General features: G+C 38.8%; 1 protein-coding gene across 2 annotated transcripts in view; it reads left to right on the plus strand.

Moving 5' to 3' along the window:
* Positions 1–17,443, plus strand: part of dctn4 (dynactin 4) — a 64,414-nt gene that overhangs the window by 7,068 nt on the left and 39,903 nt on the right. For both annotated transcript variants that reach the window (XM_028813715.1, XM_051934155.1), the window contains one exon: positions 6,743–6,786. In XM_028813715.1, the coding sequence (XP_028669548.1) occupies positions 6,743–6,786 (44 nt within the window). The remainder of the gene's footprint in view (positions 1–6,742; positions 6,787–17,443) is intronic.

A 17,443-nucleotide genomic window follows, 5' to 3' on the forward strand; every position in this document is an offset into this window, starting at 1 on the left:
AGAGTGAGAAGTCAAGCAAAATGACACCTTTTATAAATACTATATTGTTATTTGGAACACATACATTTCATGTGTGTTCCATGTGTACAACAATCTATGTAAACGCATCGTTAAAACAAACGTTTTTCATGTTTTGGTAATTGACAAAATGTAGACATGAAGTGTATAATGTGTGAAGCCTGAATTCCAAATATCAAATAAACACTTTCACAAAAGGTACAAATATAACAGAACAAGTGTGCTTCTATTTAAGAATGTAACTGCAGAAAAAGAAACCGCGTTAGGGTGCGACATTGACACGCATTTGCTACGACCGCTTCGGTGGCGCAACGGTATCAGCTGTTGACTGGTAATCTAAACTTGACGGGTTCGACCCCAGACAAGTCCGTTTTGAGAAGTGAGCTGCTCTTATTCTTACTATCTTAGAGTAAAAACATACATTTGATTTCGGTCTGTAATAGCCGGTGTAAATTTATGATACTTGTAAAGGTTAGGTTTTTTTTTTTTTTTTTTTTTATTCAGTTTTATTCTCTGTCACGTTTCGAAGTGGTCGTAGCAAATGCATGTCAATGTCGCACCCTAACGCAGGGTCTTTTTCTGCAGTTATAATCTTGAATAGAAGCACACTTGTTCTGTTATGTTTGTACCTTTTTTGAAAGTGTTTATTTGATATGTGGACTTCAGGCTTCACACATTATACACTTCATGTCTACATTTTGTTAATTATTACCAAAACATGAAAAACGTTTGTTTTAAAGATGTGCTTACATAGATTGTTGTAGACACGGAACACACATGAAATGCATGTGTTACAAATAATGATATAGTATTTATAAAAGGTGTCATTTTGCTTGACTTCTCACTCTATACAACTCTAAGCAACTGACACGCAGGTAAACAGACTTGAGCTGAGAAAACTGTGTGGCGGTGGGGGGATGTGAGAGCAGGCTGCTTGCTGCTTATCGACACATTTACAGGACAAAAGACACTGATGAAGAGGTGCAAGCGATTTAAGGTGGGACGGATCTACGAGTTTTTTCGTAGGCTTTGGTAATTCTAGTGTTAATTAAAATGGACACTGTTTCAGTTTGGACAGCAAGCTCTTTTTTAGTTCAGCAACTTACATTTTTAATAGGAAAAAGAAAAAATACGAATTTGAAATTACTGCTTAGTAAACAATAGGCTTGTTAGCTTATCAACAAAATGTATCTTTTACTTATAAAGCTGTTAATCATGTTAGTCTTGTCTTCTTGATAAACAACTTATGAACATCTGATACATTTGTAGCTCTTTAAAGATTTGTATTGTGTTTATGATTTGTTGCCTTGTGTCATACAGTGTACGTTTTGGTAAGCAACAAGTACTACATAATTAAAATGGTAATCCATATTTATACTGACACCTGAAGAATTACAAATGTCTATCTGATACACTGAAGGAAAATACACACCTTAATAAATATAGTAAACTAGCCAACCCGCGGCATAACATACGCCGCATAATTATGTATTGATGGGTGAACACTTCCTGAAAGACACAGTTGTCCAGATGGGGGTGGGTTTGAGGATACGACTGTAAGTGAATGCAAAGATGGAACACTGGAGAGAGGGCGGGGAAGTGGGCCTGAGAGGTTTTGGGTCCTAACCGTCCAACGACGGGTCGGCACAATCAGTAATGATCCTTCCGCAGGTTCACCTACGGAACCCGTGTTAGGACATTTACATTCTCTAGATAAGCAAGTTTGATTGTCTGATGCCCATTCCGCCCCCGCCATTCTAGTCTGCCGATTTCTTAAGTCATTTCTTAGTCATCGTTCAGTACGCACTGCCTGCTCATGTGTCCGCCCCCAACTCCTCACCTGAATTGCTTTCATTTGTGTACAGTCCACATGCACTTGTGAGTCACGTTGACTGTTCATTTTCCACAAACTGCCTCAGTCGCATGCACCTGTGAGCCATGTTTGGGCCAGGTGAGGTTTCCCGTATCGAGTCCAATTAAGCCACAGGCTCCACACCTGGTGGTGCCCTTCCGTCAATTCCTTTCAGTTTCAGCTTTGCAACCATACTCCCCCCGGAACCCAAAGACTTTGGTTACCCGGTTGGCTGCCTGGCGGGTCATGGGAATAGGGAATAACGCCGCCGGATCGCCTGTTGGCATCGTGTATGGTCGGAACTACGACAGTATGTGATCTTCTTCGAACCTCCGACTTTCGTTCTTGATTAATGAACACATTCTTGGGAAATGCTTTTGCTCTCGCACCATGGTCGGCTGTTTAGTGAATTGTTGGTGGGCGTGGCTGTCTTGTGTGCGTCTTGCTTGCCATGGACTAAGTGAATTATATATATATATATATATATATATATATATATATATATATATATATATACTTTAATAGCAAAAAATCTGTAGCTCAGTTCATGATTTAAAAATGATTAAAATCTATAAGTCCATGTATGTTTACATTTAAGCTGTGTTTAATTGCTAATGTCAATTAATTGATTGTGTGTGTATTTTATTGTTCTTTTATGCCATATGTATTATTAATGCATATTTTAAGGAAAACTATGGGGCTTCGCTTGCCAACCCCCGGGTTTGGTTAACTGGATATTCAATTTAGAGATTATTTTCATGGGAATTGTTACATATGCATTATTTTCACTTTTACTTTAAAACTTAAGTTAAAACAATTTTTGGAATTAATTTTCTTTAAGATCGCATTGAAATTTGATTCTGTGGTTGGATTTACATTGTGACAACACAACGTATAACTGCCCATGAGTGAATATAGTTTGTTTCTCTCTAATAAATAAACCAACTTTTTTGAATGTTTGTCCCTGTGATTTGTTAATTGTCATAGCAAAAGCTATTCTCACAGGAAACTGTAAATGTTTTAATGCGCATGGCATATCAAGATCTCCTTTTGTGTCTAATGTTATTCGCAGAATATGTACTACATTACCTTTCTTGTTGCTTGTTAAAATTTTACATGTTAGAATTGTTCGACCAATTGTTAACTAATCTTGTTCCATTGCATAGTTCATCACTCATACATAAATTACACAATAACATTATGATACATCCTTCTTTCAACAGTAATTTGGCTGGTGGAAGACGAGACAGTGTTAACGCTTGTAGATATTCTATGGGATATTGTAAATTGATGTTTTCATCTTCCGCACGATCACCACCAACTGCTTCAGCATAGTCTATTGAAACGCATTTACAGTAATCCCTTGCTATATCGCGCTTTGCCTTTCGCGGCTTCACTCCATCGCGGATTTTATATGTAAGCATATTTACATATATATCGCGGATTTTTCGCTGCTTCGCGGGTTTCTGCGGACAATGGATCTTTTAATTTCTGGTACATGCTTCCTCAGTTGGTTTGCCCAGTTGATTTCATACAAGGGACGCTATTGGCAGATGGCTGAGAAGCTACCCAGCTTACTTTTCTCTTTCTCTTGCGCTGACTTTCTCTGATCCTGACGTAGGGGGATTGAGCAGGGGGGCTGTTCGCACGCCTAGACGATACGGACGCTCGTCTAAAAATGCTGAAAGATTATCTTCACGTTGCTATCTTTTGTGCAGCTGCTTCCTGAAACGACATGCTGCACGGTGCTTCGCATACTTAAAAGCTCGAAGGGCACGTATTGATTTGTGCTTGAAAAACAAACTCTGTCTCTCTCTATCTCTCTCTCTCTCTCTCTCTGTCTGCTCCTGACGGAGGGGGTGTGAGCTGCCGCCTTCAACAGCTTTGTGCCGCGGTGCTTCGCATACTTAAAAGCCAAACAGCCCTATTGATTTGTTTGCTTTTCTCTCTATCTCTGTGACAGTCACTGCTCCTGACATGCACTCCTTTGAAGAGGAAGATATGTTTGCATTCTTTTAATTGTGAGACGGAACTGTCATCTCTGTCTTGTCATGGAGCACAGTTTAAACTTTTGAAAAAGAGACAAATGTTTGTTTGCAGTGTTTGAATAACGTTCCTGTCTCTCTACAACCTCCTGTGTTTCTGCGCAGATCTGTGACCCAAGCATGACAATATAAAAATAACCATATAAACATATGGTTTCTACTTCGCGGATTTTCTTATTTCGCGGGTGGCTCTGGAACGCAACCCCCGCGATGGAGGAGGGATTACTGTAATCAATTTGCCGTGTAACTGATCGACAATTTTCGCGTCAATTCATCCGACTTCATCGTTTCTCGCTGCCATATTTAGATGAAGAATGGGCGATTCTAAACTAGATCTCCGTAAGTGTGTGTGTGTGTTCATAAGTAAGCCCTTTAATGGATTGGTGTCTGTTCAGGTTAAGTGTCGGAATGCACCTGATGACCATTGTCTTATTTGAAAATAGTTATAAGTAGGGCGTGACTTGAAAGAATCTCATGGCAAAAGTCTCTGTCACGCGTGACTTGCTTCCAAAGGTTGTAAGTATGGTGTGACTTAAAATCTCAGGTTAAAGGCTCCGTCTCACAGGACTTCCTTCCAAAAAGTCTCTTCAAAAAGTCACGTCTCGTCTCAGGATTAGTCTCGTCTCATCCCAAGATATTTTTATTATATTGGTATGTTTATGGTCACTGAACAGTAAGCCTACAGAATATAATTTTGTTAATAACAAGTAAACGGTTTACACCTGTGGTCTATAGTTTTAATTATAAAAATGCCAAAGGTAAATACATTACCATAGCACGTACAGTTGTGCTTGAAAGTTTGTGAACCCTTTAGAATTTTCTATATTTCTGCATAAATATGACCTAAAACATTATCAGATTTTCACTCAAGTCCTAAAAGTAGATAAAGAGAAACCAGTTAAACAAATGAGACAATATTATACTTGGTCATTTGTTTATTGAGGAAAATGATCGAATATTGCATATTTGTGAGTGGCAAAAGTATGTGAACCTCTAGGATTAGCAGTTAGTTTGAAGGTGAAATTAAGAGTCCAGTGTTTTCAATGAATGGGATGACAATCAGGTGTGAGTGGGCACCCTGTGTTATTTAAAGAACAGGGATCTATCAAAGTCTGCTCTTCACAACACATATTTGTGGAAGTGTATCACGGCACGAGAAAAGGAGATTTCTGAGGACCTCAGAAAAAGAGTTGTTGATGCTCATCAGGCCGGAAAAGGTTACAAAACCATCTCTAAAGAGTCTGGACGACTCCAATCCACAGTCACAGATTGTGTACAAATGGAGGAAATTCAAGACCATTGTTACCCTCCCCAGGAATGGTCAACCAACAAAGATCACTCCAAGAGCAAGGAGTGTAATAGTCGGCGAGGTCACAAAGGACCACAGGGTAACTTCTAAGCAACTGAAGGCCTCTTTCACATTGGCTAATGTTGATGTTCATGAGTCCACCATCAGGAGAACACTGAACAACAATGGTGTGCATGGCAGGGTTGCAAGGAGAAAGCTACTGCTTTCCAAAAAAAACATTGCTGCTCATCTGCAGTTTGCTAAAGATCACATGGACAAACCAGAAGGCTATTGGAAGAATGTTTTGTGGACGGATAAGACCAAAATAGAACTTTTTGGTTTAAATAAAAAGCGTTATGTTTGGAGAAAGGATAACACTGCATTTCAGCATAAGAACCTTATTCCATCTATGAAACATGGCGGTGGTAGTGTCATGGTTTGGGCCTGTTTTGCTGCATCTGGGACAGAACAACTTGACTTCATTGATGGAACAATGAATTCTGAATTATATCAGAAAATTCTAAAAATATGTCGGGACATGTGTCCTTGAACTGAATCTCAAGAGAATGGTAGGGCATGCAGCAAGACAACGACCCTAAGCACACAAGTCGTTCTACCAAAGAATGGTTAAAGAAGGATACAGTTTAATATTTTTGAATGGCCAAGTCAAAGTCCTGACCTTAATCCAATCGAAATGTTGTGGAAGAACCTGAAGGGAGCAGTTAATGTGAGGAAACCCACCAACATCCCAGAGTTGAAGCTGTTCTGTACAGAGGAATGGGCTAAAATTCCTCCAAGCCGGTGTGCAGGACTGATCAACAGTTACCGGAAACGTTTAGTTGCAGTTATTGCTACGATGGGGGGTCACACCAGATACTGAAAGCAAAGGTTCACATACTTTTGCCACTCACAAATATGTAATATTCGATCATTTTCCTTAATAAATAAATGACCAAGTATAAAATTTTTGTCTCATTTGTTTAACTGGTTTCTCTTTATCTACTTTTAGGACTTGAGTGAAAATTGGATGATGTTTTAGGTCATATTTATGCAGAAATACAGAAAATTCTAAAGGGTTCACAAACTTTCAAGCACAACTGTATATTTATTGACTCAAATTTGGTCCCTCGCCGCACTTACAACACACTCCTTTATCATTGTGGCATGGCAGAAAGTACAGTGCGTGTCCTGGCCAGATCTGGGATCAAGATAGAGCACAAACCGGCAAACACGTTGTACAGTGTTCTTTTCAATTCCAAAAGCAATAAATATGATATCTCACAATTCCATTGTTGTCATCAGTGTATCATGTGAGCTTAAACTTTTATATCCACATAGTAACACATCAACTGTCTTTTGGTAGAAGACTGAAATCTAGTGCAATTTTAATTTTCCACTCTGCAGTTTAGTTCCAGTTTAGAAAGTTTGTGTAGCAACGAACCATTAAAAATAATGCCTTTATGATTTAGAAAAGAAATGTGATGTTTAGAAAACATTTTCTGAATGTGTAAACATCTGTTTGATTTTATTCTCTTTCAGCTAGTGGTGGGTGGCAGGAGCCAGACAATCCACATTCCCTTCGGGTGAGTAAAAAATTCTTCTTATTAAATCTTCTTATTTATTAACCAGCATAACTATATATTTTGTATAGCAACTTTCATAATGATCACTTGTATTAAAAGTCTTTATTAACTAATTTCAAAGGCTGTCATAAAAAATTAATCAGTGAGGTTAACTAAGATGGTCATGCAACAGTATATTAAAATAACTAAATACTGCAATAGAAAGAAACATAACAATGTTCAGTAGTTGATTTTATGACAGAAAAATCTCCATTGATAAAGTTGTGTTGATAAACTTGCAATTCTACTTTAGAATTATGTTGGCAAAAATAACTTTGACAGAGGTTTAAAATCTCAAGCTTAGCAGTTGAACAGGAAAATCTAGAAGGCAATTTTAAAATGGATATAGAGCCATAACAATGAACAATGCTATTAAATAAGCAATAAACATACTGTATAGTAAACTGCATATTGCTTTTATTTTGAGATCTATTTCTAACAGCAGCATTATAAACTTGTTAAACATAAACATACTGAGAATGTCTATAGTACTGTTCATCATATTTACTTTTTAGTGTAGTGGTAGATGTATGGCTTTACTTGATTGACAGTATGGTCTGCTGTGGGTGCTACTATCTGTTGCAGTAAGACTCTTAATTTTGCTTACATTTTTGACTTAATTAGCCTTCCACGCTGACAACTGGTTCAGGATTATATTGTTATGCAATCCATTTCTATTTTTATTCCTTATTTTACTCCTACACTCTCTAGGAAGCATATGGTACAATTTATAATTTTCATTATCTACATTAAAAAAAAAAAATATTTTTTTTCTTCAAAATTACTTTGCAGTTTTAATGAAATGACATTTCTAGAATTGGAGAGTTTTTATCATCAACCTACCTATATTAAAATTTATATTTGTTACTTCACTGCAATGGAGCAATTTCTGATTAAGGATTTCCACCTTTGGTTTAGTGCTGACAGCAAAGTCTCATGACATGAGTTAGAATTGGCAATTTTTGGGATTATTGTAATTCATAGAAAGCTGAATTCAATTATTCTTGTTTTTGAAATTTCAATTCTTAGAGATTATTATAACATTTGTTTTTGTGCATGATTTGTTGCCCCTATCCTCTGATGGTAAAATCTATAAAGTAAATATTTGTTGTTCTTGTGAAATTTGTGCATGACCAAGTGAAAAGGAAATATTTTTCAAAAGGAGGCAAATCGTATTCCGTGAAAGTAGTATGTTCATTTCAGAATTTTGCATCAACATGGACAGTAGCAATGGGCAAGTGCATAGCTAAAAGTTTAGAAGTGGGAATTATCAGGTATCCCACAATACTGTGTTAATTCTGATGCTGTGGTTACAATATAATTTTTTGTTTGGAGCAGTATATTATGTATTGTGATTCATCCATCCATCCATCCATTTTACAACCCGCTGAATCCGAACACAGGGTCACGGGGGTCTGCTGGAGCCAATCCCAGCCAACACAGGGCACAAGGCAGGAAACAATCCTGGGCAGGGTGCCAACCCACCGCAGGACACACACACAAACACACCCACCCACCAAGCACACACTAGGGCCAATTTAGAATCGCCAATCCACCTAACCTGCATGTCTTTGGACTGTGGGAGGAAACCGGAGCGCCCGGAGGAAACCCACGCAGACACGGGGAGAACATGCAAACTTCACGCAGGGAGGACCCGGGAATCGAACCCAGGTCCCCAGATCTCCCAACTGCGAGGCAGCAGCGCTACCCACTGCGCCACCGTGCCGCCCGTATTGTGATTCAGTTCAGACAAATGTTGCAATATATTCAACTTTTTTTTTTTTTTTTGACTGAAGTGAAAGTGAGGAAAAATTTGAACCAGTTACTAGTAGTAGAACCTGGTATCTGGTATGGTATTGTTTGATTTTAGCTTTGTAGTTTTGTGGTTTTTCTCCATTTGTTGGTTGCACCAAAAAAATTTCAGATTTTCTGCACTTCACAAAAATTTCTGTGAGGAGTTGTACATGGCATGTCTGAGTAATGGTATCTGCAAACCTGAACATGAGTTGCATTTACCTTTTAGGGTTAGGGTTATTAATTTTCCCATTAACAAATGTCTCTTAATCAAAATATCAGCCCCTTCAAAAAGCATTCCAGCTTTGTGCCTTCTTACCTCCAGTAACATTTTGCATTTTGTACTTTGCATTTGTTATGCTCTGACAATGTTGCTGTGATGGTGAAAAAAAATGCTCTGACAATGTTGCTGTGATGGTGAAAAACCTTGTTGGAAGATAAGACCTTTTGATAAGCTTGTCCAGAGCATCATTGAAATAAAGGTGAGGAAGAGAAAGAAAAGCTATAGACACTTCAGTCTTTCTCAGCTCACTCCAAGACCTCTGAAAACTGGAGGACAGAATACTTCCTTGGACCCCGTAATGAACAAGATCATTAAACTTATTCCAGATCAGTAAACTCCAGACAACTATATGAAATTAAAATTGAATGAAAAATTTGTAAAATGACACAGAGACTGGATAAAAATTAAAATTAAGTAATGGAAAAGAACACATTTAATATACTAGAAGATGTTCATTGTATAGTGATTTGGTTGTTACTAAGACTTTTGTGCCTTTCCCTCATTGTCCTGCTCTCTTTCTAAACAATTGTGAAAAGCAAGTAGTATGTTATCAGATATTTTACCCAAAAAGTATTGCACAATGATGTGCTATTTTGGGACCAGAGTTGTGTTGGTGGGATGTTTTTGTTTTAGTTTATTTTTTTTTTCACTTTTATTTCCTCTTTCTACTGATCCTTGACTACAGTAAGGTATATCTTTAACATCACTATTGCAGCTTTGAGGTTTTGAGTTATCAAATTTCATTATTAATTAATCATTAATTTTTGGTCTTCAGTGACAATTTTTCATTTAAAAATATTCCCAAAGATATAGGAGGGTAACGCACAGAAGGACTAGCAGTATAAATTATGTACTATATATTGATTCAAAGTGCAATTGAGAGTGAAATTATATTTGCCAAGTTTATGTAGCCTACTCCTTAATTTCTTACCATATAAAGATTGCAAAGAATAATGAATAAATTTAAATATAACTTGAAAAATCAAATAATGGTATTTAATGTTAAGAATTCATTGCTTCTTTTTTTAAATTGACTAGTTCCTAATTAGATAGACTTCAATTAATCCCATGAGGAAATTCTGATGCATAAAGCAACAGAAACATAAAAAACAATGATATAGACTCGCAGGACAAATGATACAGCCAATCAATCAATAAATAAAAATAAAACAAGTATATCGGGTAGAAGCATTGAATTACCTGATAGCATTGGGCAGAAAAGAACCGCCAGGGGTGCTTTTTTAGGATACTGTGGTGGAATTAATCTATGGCTAAAAGTGCTCCAAAAAACCACCTCTTAGGGTGTTTGTTTTTCATGATGACATCCAATTTTGCCATCATCCAGCTTCCAGTGTGTCTGTGATTCTCCCTGTAATGGAGCAGGGTTTCCTGAGAAGTTTATTCAGGCATTGTTCTTCTTTTGAGCTCAGGTTGCTTCCCCAGGAGAATGAAGCATAGAAAACCACACTGAATACTATGCTAGCTTGCTGCACAATTCAAAGACCCGAGTCATCTTAGCAAGTACAGTAATCCCTCGCTATATCGCGCTTCGCCTTTCGTGGCTTCACTCCATCGCGGATTTTATATGTAAGCATATTTAAACATATATCGCGGATTTTTCGCTGCTTTGCGGGTTTCTGCGGACAATGGGTCTTTTAATTTCTGGTACATGCTTCCTCAGTTGGTTTGCCCAGTTGATTTCATACAAGGGACGCTATTGGCAGATGGCTGAGAAGCTACCCAGCTTACTTTTCTCTTTCTCTTGCGCTGACTTTCTGTGATCCTGACGTAGGGGGATTGAGCAGGGGGGCTGTTCGCACACCTAGACGATACGGACGCTCGTCTAAAAATGCTGAAAGATTATCTTCACGTTGCTATCTTTTGTGCAGCTGCACGGTGCTTCTCATTATTAAAAGCTCGAAGGGCACGTATTGATTTTTGCTTGAAAAACAAACTCTGTCTCTCTCTATCTCTCTCTCTCTCTCTTTGTCTGCTCCTGACTGAGGGGGTGTGAGCTGCCGCCTTCAACAGCTTTGTGCCACGGTGCTTCGCATACTTAAGCCAAACAGCCCTATTGATTTGTTTGCCAGAGATTGTTTTCTCTATCTATGTGACATTCTGTGCTCCTGACACGCACTCCTTTGAAAAGGAAGATATGTTTGCATTCTTTTAATTGTGAGACGGAACTGTCATCTCTGTCTTGTCATGCAGCACAGTTTAAACTTTTGAAAAAGAGACAAATGTTTGTTTGCAGTGTTTGAATAACGTTCCTGTCTCTCTACAACCTCCTGTTTCTGCGCAAATCTGTGACCCAAGCATGACGATATAAAAATAACCATATAAACATATGGTTTCTACTTCGCGGATTTTCTTATTTCGCGGGTGGCTCTGGAACGCAACCCCCGCGATGGAGGAGGGATTACTGTACAGTGCCATTGTGTTGTCAAACCAGTCTAGTTTGTTGTTTGTGATCCCCGGGTACTTGTAGCTTTGTACCACTTCCTTGTCCTCCCCCTGAATGGTGACTGTTCTCAGAGGTTTCTTGGCATGCCTGAAGTCCACCGCAAGTTTTTTTTGGCTTGCTGATGTTGAGTTGCAAGCTGTTGTCATTACACCACAAGACACAGTCCTCCACAACTTTACCATACTCTGAACTAATTTCCTTTATTAATGTAGCCTGTGATCGATGAGTCATCTGAAAATTTCTGTAGATGGTGGGCCCTGGTATTTTGCTGGAAGTCTCTTGTATAGAAAGTAAACAGAGAGAGAGACAGGGTAGTTCACTGAGATGCTCCAGTATTACACATCACCATTTCTGTCACGCAGTCTCTCCGCCTCACAAACTGCTGTCTGTTGGTCACGTAGTCAATGATCCCACAGATTTTTGCTGTGTCATGAACTTTTCCCCCATTTGGTGGTTCATAATGGTGTTAAAAGGCAATGGGAAAGTCAAAGAACATTATCTTGACTGTGTTGGGAGTAGGCTCTGTGGAGTATGTAGATGAGAGCATCCTCCATACCTGTATATGTCTGATAGGCAAACTACAGAGGATCCAGATGTTCCCAGACAAGGGGTTGTAGCTATTTTAGATCCAGCGTATCAAGGGTTTTCATGATCTATTTTCATGATCTATGAAGTAAGAGCAACTGGCCTGAAGTCCTTTCTTTGGCACTGGGACCACACAGGATTTTTCTTCACAGCTGTGGAACCTTCTATAGATTTGTGGAAAGGGAGAACAGGTATTGAAGGACCCCACAGAGCTGCCTGACACATGTTTTCAGCACTCTGGGCCCTGAAGCCTTGTTTATGCAGAGTCTTCCCAGCTCTCTCCTCACTCGATCAGCAGCGAGACACAGTCCAGGGTGTGGAGGGGTGGCTGGAGACCAGAGGTGTAATGTTTTTGTAGGAGAAGATCGTGCAGGGTGCAGATGGCAGTTGAGATTTCAGAACCTTCTCAACTTGCACACAGAGCCTAGCATTGTTGGGAAAGAACTATAGTGACAAGAATGATTCAAACTTGTTGAAAAACTGATTCAGTTCATTAACTCTGTTCTTGTTCCCTCTTCCTCTGCATGTTTTACAACGTGCTTGTAGCCAGTGATAGTCATCATCCTGTCATTTTGAGCACAAGTTACAGCAACTTTGTCTCAGTAATGGGCTTTCCCCTCAAGGAGCTGCTGCTTCAGTTCTGACTGCACCCCCTTGGTTTCATCCTTCTCTCCATATATGAAGGCTCTCTTCTTCATATTCAGTAGGGCTTTCAAGTCTTTTGTGATCCATGGCATGTTGCCGGGTAAACGGCACACTGTCTTTGTGGGGTCTATGTTATTCACAAAAAACACGATGTACTCTGTGATACAGTGGCTCAATATAAAGATTTCTGTTTACAGTAATCCCTCCTCCATCGCTGGGGGTTGTGTTCCAGAACCCCCCACGAAAGGTGAAAATCCGCGAAGTAGAAACCATATGTTTATATGGTTATTTTTATATTGTCATGCTTGGGTCACAGATTTGCACAGAAACACAGGAGGTTGTAGAGAGACAGGAACTTTATTCAAACATTGCAAACAAACATTTGTCTCTTTTTCAAAAGTTTAAACATGCTCCATGATAAGACATAGAGGACAGTTCCGTCACACAATTAAAAGAATGCAAACATATCTTCCTCTTCAAAGGAGTGCGCATCAGGAGCAGAGAATGTCAGAGAGAGAGAGAGAAAAAAGCAAACAAAAATCAATAGGGCTGTTTGGCTTTTAAGTATGCGAAGCACCGCCGGACAATGCAGCTGCAAGGATGTACAATGTAAAGGTAGTCTTTCAGCATTTTTTAGAGGAGCGTCCGTACCCTCTAGGCCAGTGTGCGAACAGTCCCTCTGCTCACACCCCCTCCGTCAGGAGCAGAGAATATCAGAGAGAGAGAGAGAGACAGAGAAAAGCAAACAATCAAAAATCAATACGTGCCCTTCGAGCTTTTATGTATGCGAAGCACCGTGCAGGAAGCATGTCGCTTGACAAAGCAGCTGCACAGAAAGGAGCAACGTGAAGGTAATCTTTCAGCATTTTTAGACGAGTGTCCGTATTGTCTAGGAGTGCGAACAGCGCCCCTGCTCACACCCACTCCGTCAGGAGCAGAGAATGTCAGAGCAAGAGAGAGAGAGAAAAGTAAACAATCAAAAATCAATACGTGCTGTTTGATCTTTTAAGTATGCGAAGCACCGTTTGGGAAGCATATCGCTTAACAAAGCGGCCATATGTATGCCCAGCAAGGATGGCAGCAATGTGAAGGTAATCTTTCAGCGTTTTTTGAGGTGCGGCTGTATCCTCTAGTGAGCATGGGGGCTATTCGCACCCCAATATATTTGAGGAATTTTATTTAATACGTAATACGCGATGTGGTTGGGTAGCTTCTCAGCCATCTGCCAATAGCGTCCCTTGTATGAAATCAACTGTACCATACCCTTGTATGAAGCATGTACCAGAAATTAAAAGACCCATTGTCCGCAGAAATCCGTGAACCCCCAAAAAATCCGCAATACATATTTAAGTATGCTTACATATGAAATCCGCGATAGAGTGAAGCCGCGAAAATCGAAGCGCGATATAGCGAGGGATTACTGTACACCAAGTGTGCTACCTCGACAAAGTGTAAATTCCATAGCAATTTTAATAATTGCCTCTCACTTAACTAGCCAGAATATAATGCCAATATGTTCCAATCCCAACCGATTTCCTTTTGCCTGTGGTAATTGCCCGTTATATTTCCAAACAAGCACTACACAGTCTGAATGTGTGCTTTAAACAGGAAATTGCACATAGATCTCCTGTGGCATACATTGTAGCAGTGGGTGTCAATAGCATGGAACAATGGCAGAATTATAGGTATGCACAACTGTGATTTATGTCATTACCTAGGATTTGCATCCTACACAGTACCCCCACAGTACGCTTCCTAATACCCTCTGCTTTTTAATATTTCATACAATGCCATTTAAACAAAATGTAATATTAGAGAAATGGAAACTGAATGAGCAACCATTATATTTTTTTAAAACATTACTTTCTTTATCGAAGATAGTTCTATAACATCCCAGTCATTCATGTGAAGAAGGAATTGCCCCCATAATTTCAACACTTGGTAGACGCAACGTAAGCAGGAATAGACAAAATATCTCAACTAAAAGCAATGGTTGCAGGATGTGTGCAGTATTTTTGGCTTTTAAGATGTTTCTAAAGGAAAGAAATTAGTGAGATCTGGTGATCTTGGAGGCAGCGGAATGTCACCGTTGCGTGAAATGATGCACGTTCCAAACAATCGTTAAATAGCTGTCATTGATTGTCTGGCAGTATGCGAAGTGGCTCCATCCTGTTGAATCCATATGTTTTTCGATATTCAGATGTGTGAAGTTTTGCAACCTCCTCACAAAAACTGTTTCAAACATAGCAACTTACCGATCGGATATACCCGTGATTGCAATACCCTCCATGCAATGACTCCGCACACCATACTGTAACCTTGGCGCTGTGTAGTGGACGCTCAAAAGAATTTTCCTGTGCCCAGTAACGGAAATTCTGTTTAACCTAGCCGTTAACGTGAAAATGAGCTTTGTCCAACATCCACAAGTTGTTAATGAAATTAGCGCCCTTGTTTACTTTAGCCAACAATTGTTTGCAAAACTGTTGATGCAAAGCATGGTCATTGGGTTGGAGTTCCTGCACAATCTGCAATTATAGGGGTGGGACTTCAGCTTGTGCAGTATTCTTTGCATGCTTTGTTGTCCCAACTGTAGTGATGATGCATGTTGTTGAACGGAGCGGCTCAAGATGGCTACTCAAAACAGCCTCTGTATTCTATGTTGTGCAGGCCGTTTGAACACCACCTGGGGACTTTTTTTTTTTTCTTGTTTTAAGGCTAAACCCGTTTCTTTGAAATTACGCACCCATGTTGTAATTGCATGAGCAGATGGGACACGATCATGACTTCCTAACTGTTAATGATGCCAATATACTCTTTGCGCAGCAGTCAGTCACACTATCACCATTCTTATAGAAGGCTTTCACAATGAACACTCACTACGCATTATTACTCTGCTCCATTATAACTAATGGCAAAGGGTTCTAAACGAGGTCGCATTGGTCCCAAACAACTGCTGATGCCTCAGGGTCACCAACACCTAGTTCCAAAATTTACCATTTTCTTGTACCATCCTGTATTTAAGTGATGTTTAGATTCAGTTTGGCTGGAAACAATCAAGCTTAGGTGTGTCCAGTTTAATTTAACCTGTTGTTTAAATTTGGTTCATTGGTTGAGTGATTAAGGAGTTACTTTGTTACGTGGATGGTACAGCTTTTTTCCTTCAATTAATCAAATGATCATTTAAGAGCAAATCAACGTGGATTGTTTCGGCTTAGTCCCTCTGTAGATGATGTTACTTTATGATTGTGAATATAGAGTTTTTGTGAAAATTTGTAGTAATTAAGTGCACTGGAATGATTTAAGACTCATTAGTAGTGTATGAAGTAATTATAAATTTAATAATGTAAACAGTGCCATCCTCTGGAGTTGCCCTTACTTTAATTTCTCAGTTATACTACTGTACTCTCCCCTTGATTTGAAATAAGTATTCAGAGTAGCAATCAAAATCCGAATTAGTTGCATTTAAATTTTGCCAGTGTGATAAGTATGTAAAATTTAAATCGGGGGGGAAATGAGAAAATTCTTGTGTGTGTATATACTTGCTGCCTTTCACTTGATTGAACTAAGTTGCTTCTTTAAATTGATCCCAATCCAAATTAAATAATTTGAAGAAACTTTGTAGCATGATTGTTAACAAGAATCGGCCAGGAAATTTTCTAAGTCAGTGGGCCTGAATTATAATACCGTTGATTAATCGGATGTATCAGAATTACTGCGTCACAAAGTACTTTTCTGTATAAAACATTTGCATTTTTTTTTCCAAGGAGCTAACAGTATTTGCTCACTTGAGCTGTTTACAGGTAAACATGCTAAATATAGTCCTTTGTGGTGCTGGTGTGAAAGATTGCGGCAGTACACTGTATTAAATTGCGTTACCAATAGATATAGTTGATAATGTTACAATGGTAATTTAAAGTTGATTGAAAAGCTTGACTCCATTAACATGAAAGCCTAAAATTAGTACTGCCTCAGTATACAGTGGATTTGAATAAATGTCTATCAACAAAAAAAAAACAAAACTTAATTACTTTTACTCACTCAAAAGTACTATCCTGTTCTCTTCTTACCACATTCTAAAGAACAACCTCTCCATCAGCTATAGATGAAATTGTGCTTCATTCTCTTCAGTTGTGGCTTTGCTCTAACAGTTAATAAGCGGTTTTGTTTTTTTCACTAAATCATTTTATTTTACTTTTTATATTTCTTTTCCTAAATTCAAAAACAATTTAGCACTGATTGTTGATTGGTATTGTGAACTTAATCAGAAAGTGCAGATGGACAACAATGTTGGCTTTTTCAAAAATGCAAGCTTATGCACTGATCAAAAACTAAAAGTAGTATAATCAGTTATCTCATCAGGTTTATTGTCGCTTACAGTGCATCCGGAAAGCATTCACAGCGCATCACTTTTTCCACATTTTATGTCACAGCCTTATTCCAAAATGGATTAAATTCATTTTTTCCCTCAGAATTCTACACACAACACCCCATAATGACAACGTGAAAAAAGTTTACTTGAGATTTTTGCAAATTTATTAAAAATAAAAAAATTGAGAAAGCACATGTAAATAAGTATTCACAGCCTTTGCCATGAAGCTCAAAATTGAGCTGAGGTGCATCCTGTTTCCCCTGATCATCCTTGAGATGTTTCTGCAGCTTAATTGAAGTCCACCTGTGGTAAATTCAGTTGATTGGACATGATTTGGAAAGGCACACACCTGTCTATATAAGGTCCCACAGTTGACAGTTCATGTCAGAGCACAAACCAAGCATGAAGTCAAAGGAATTGTCTGTAGACCTCCAAGACAGGATTGTCTCGAGGCACATATCTGGGGAAGGTTACAGAA

The sequence above is a fragment of the Erpetoichthys calabaricus genome, chromosome 11 (assembly GCF_900747795.2).
Source record: "Erpetoichthys calabaricus chromosome 11, fErpCal1.3, whole genome shotgun sequence".
In the NCBI taxonomy this organism is placed as follows: domain Eukaryota; kingdom Metazoa; phylum Chordata; class Cladistia; order Polypteriformes; family Polypteridae; genus Erpetoichthys; species Erpetoichthys calabaricus.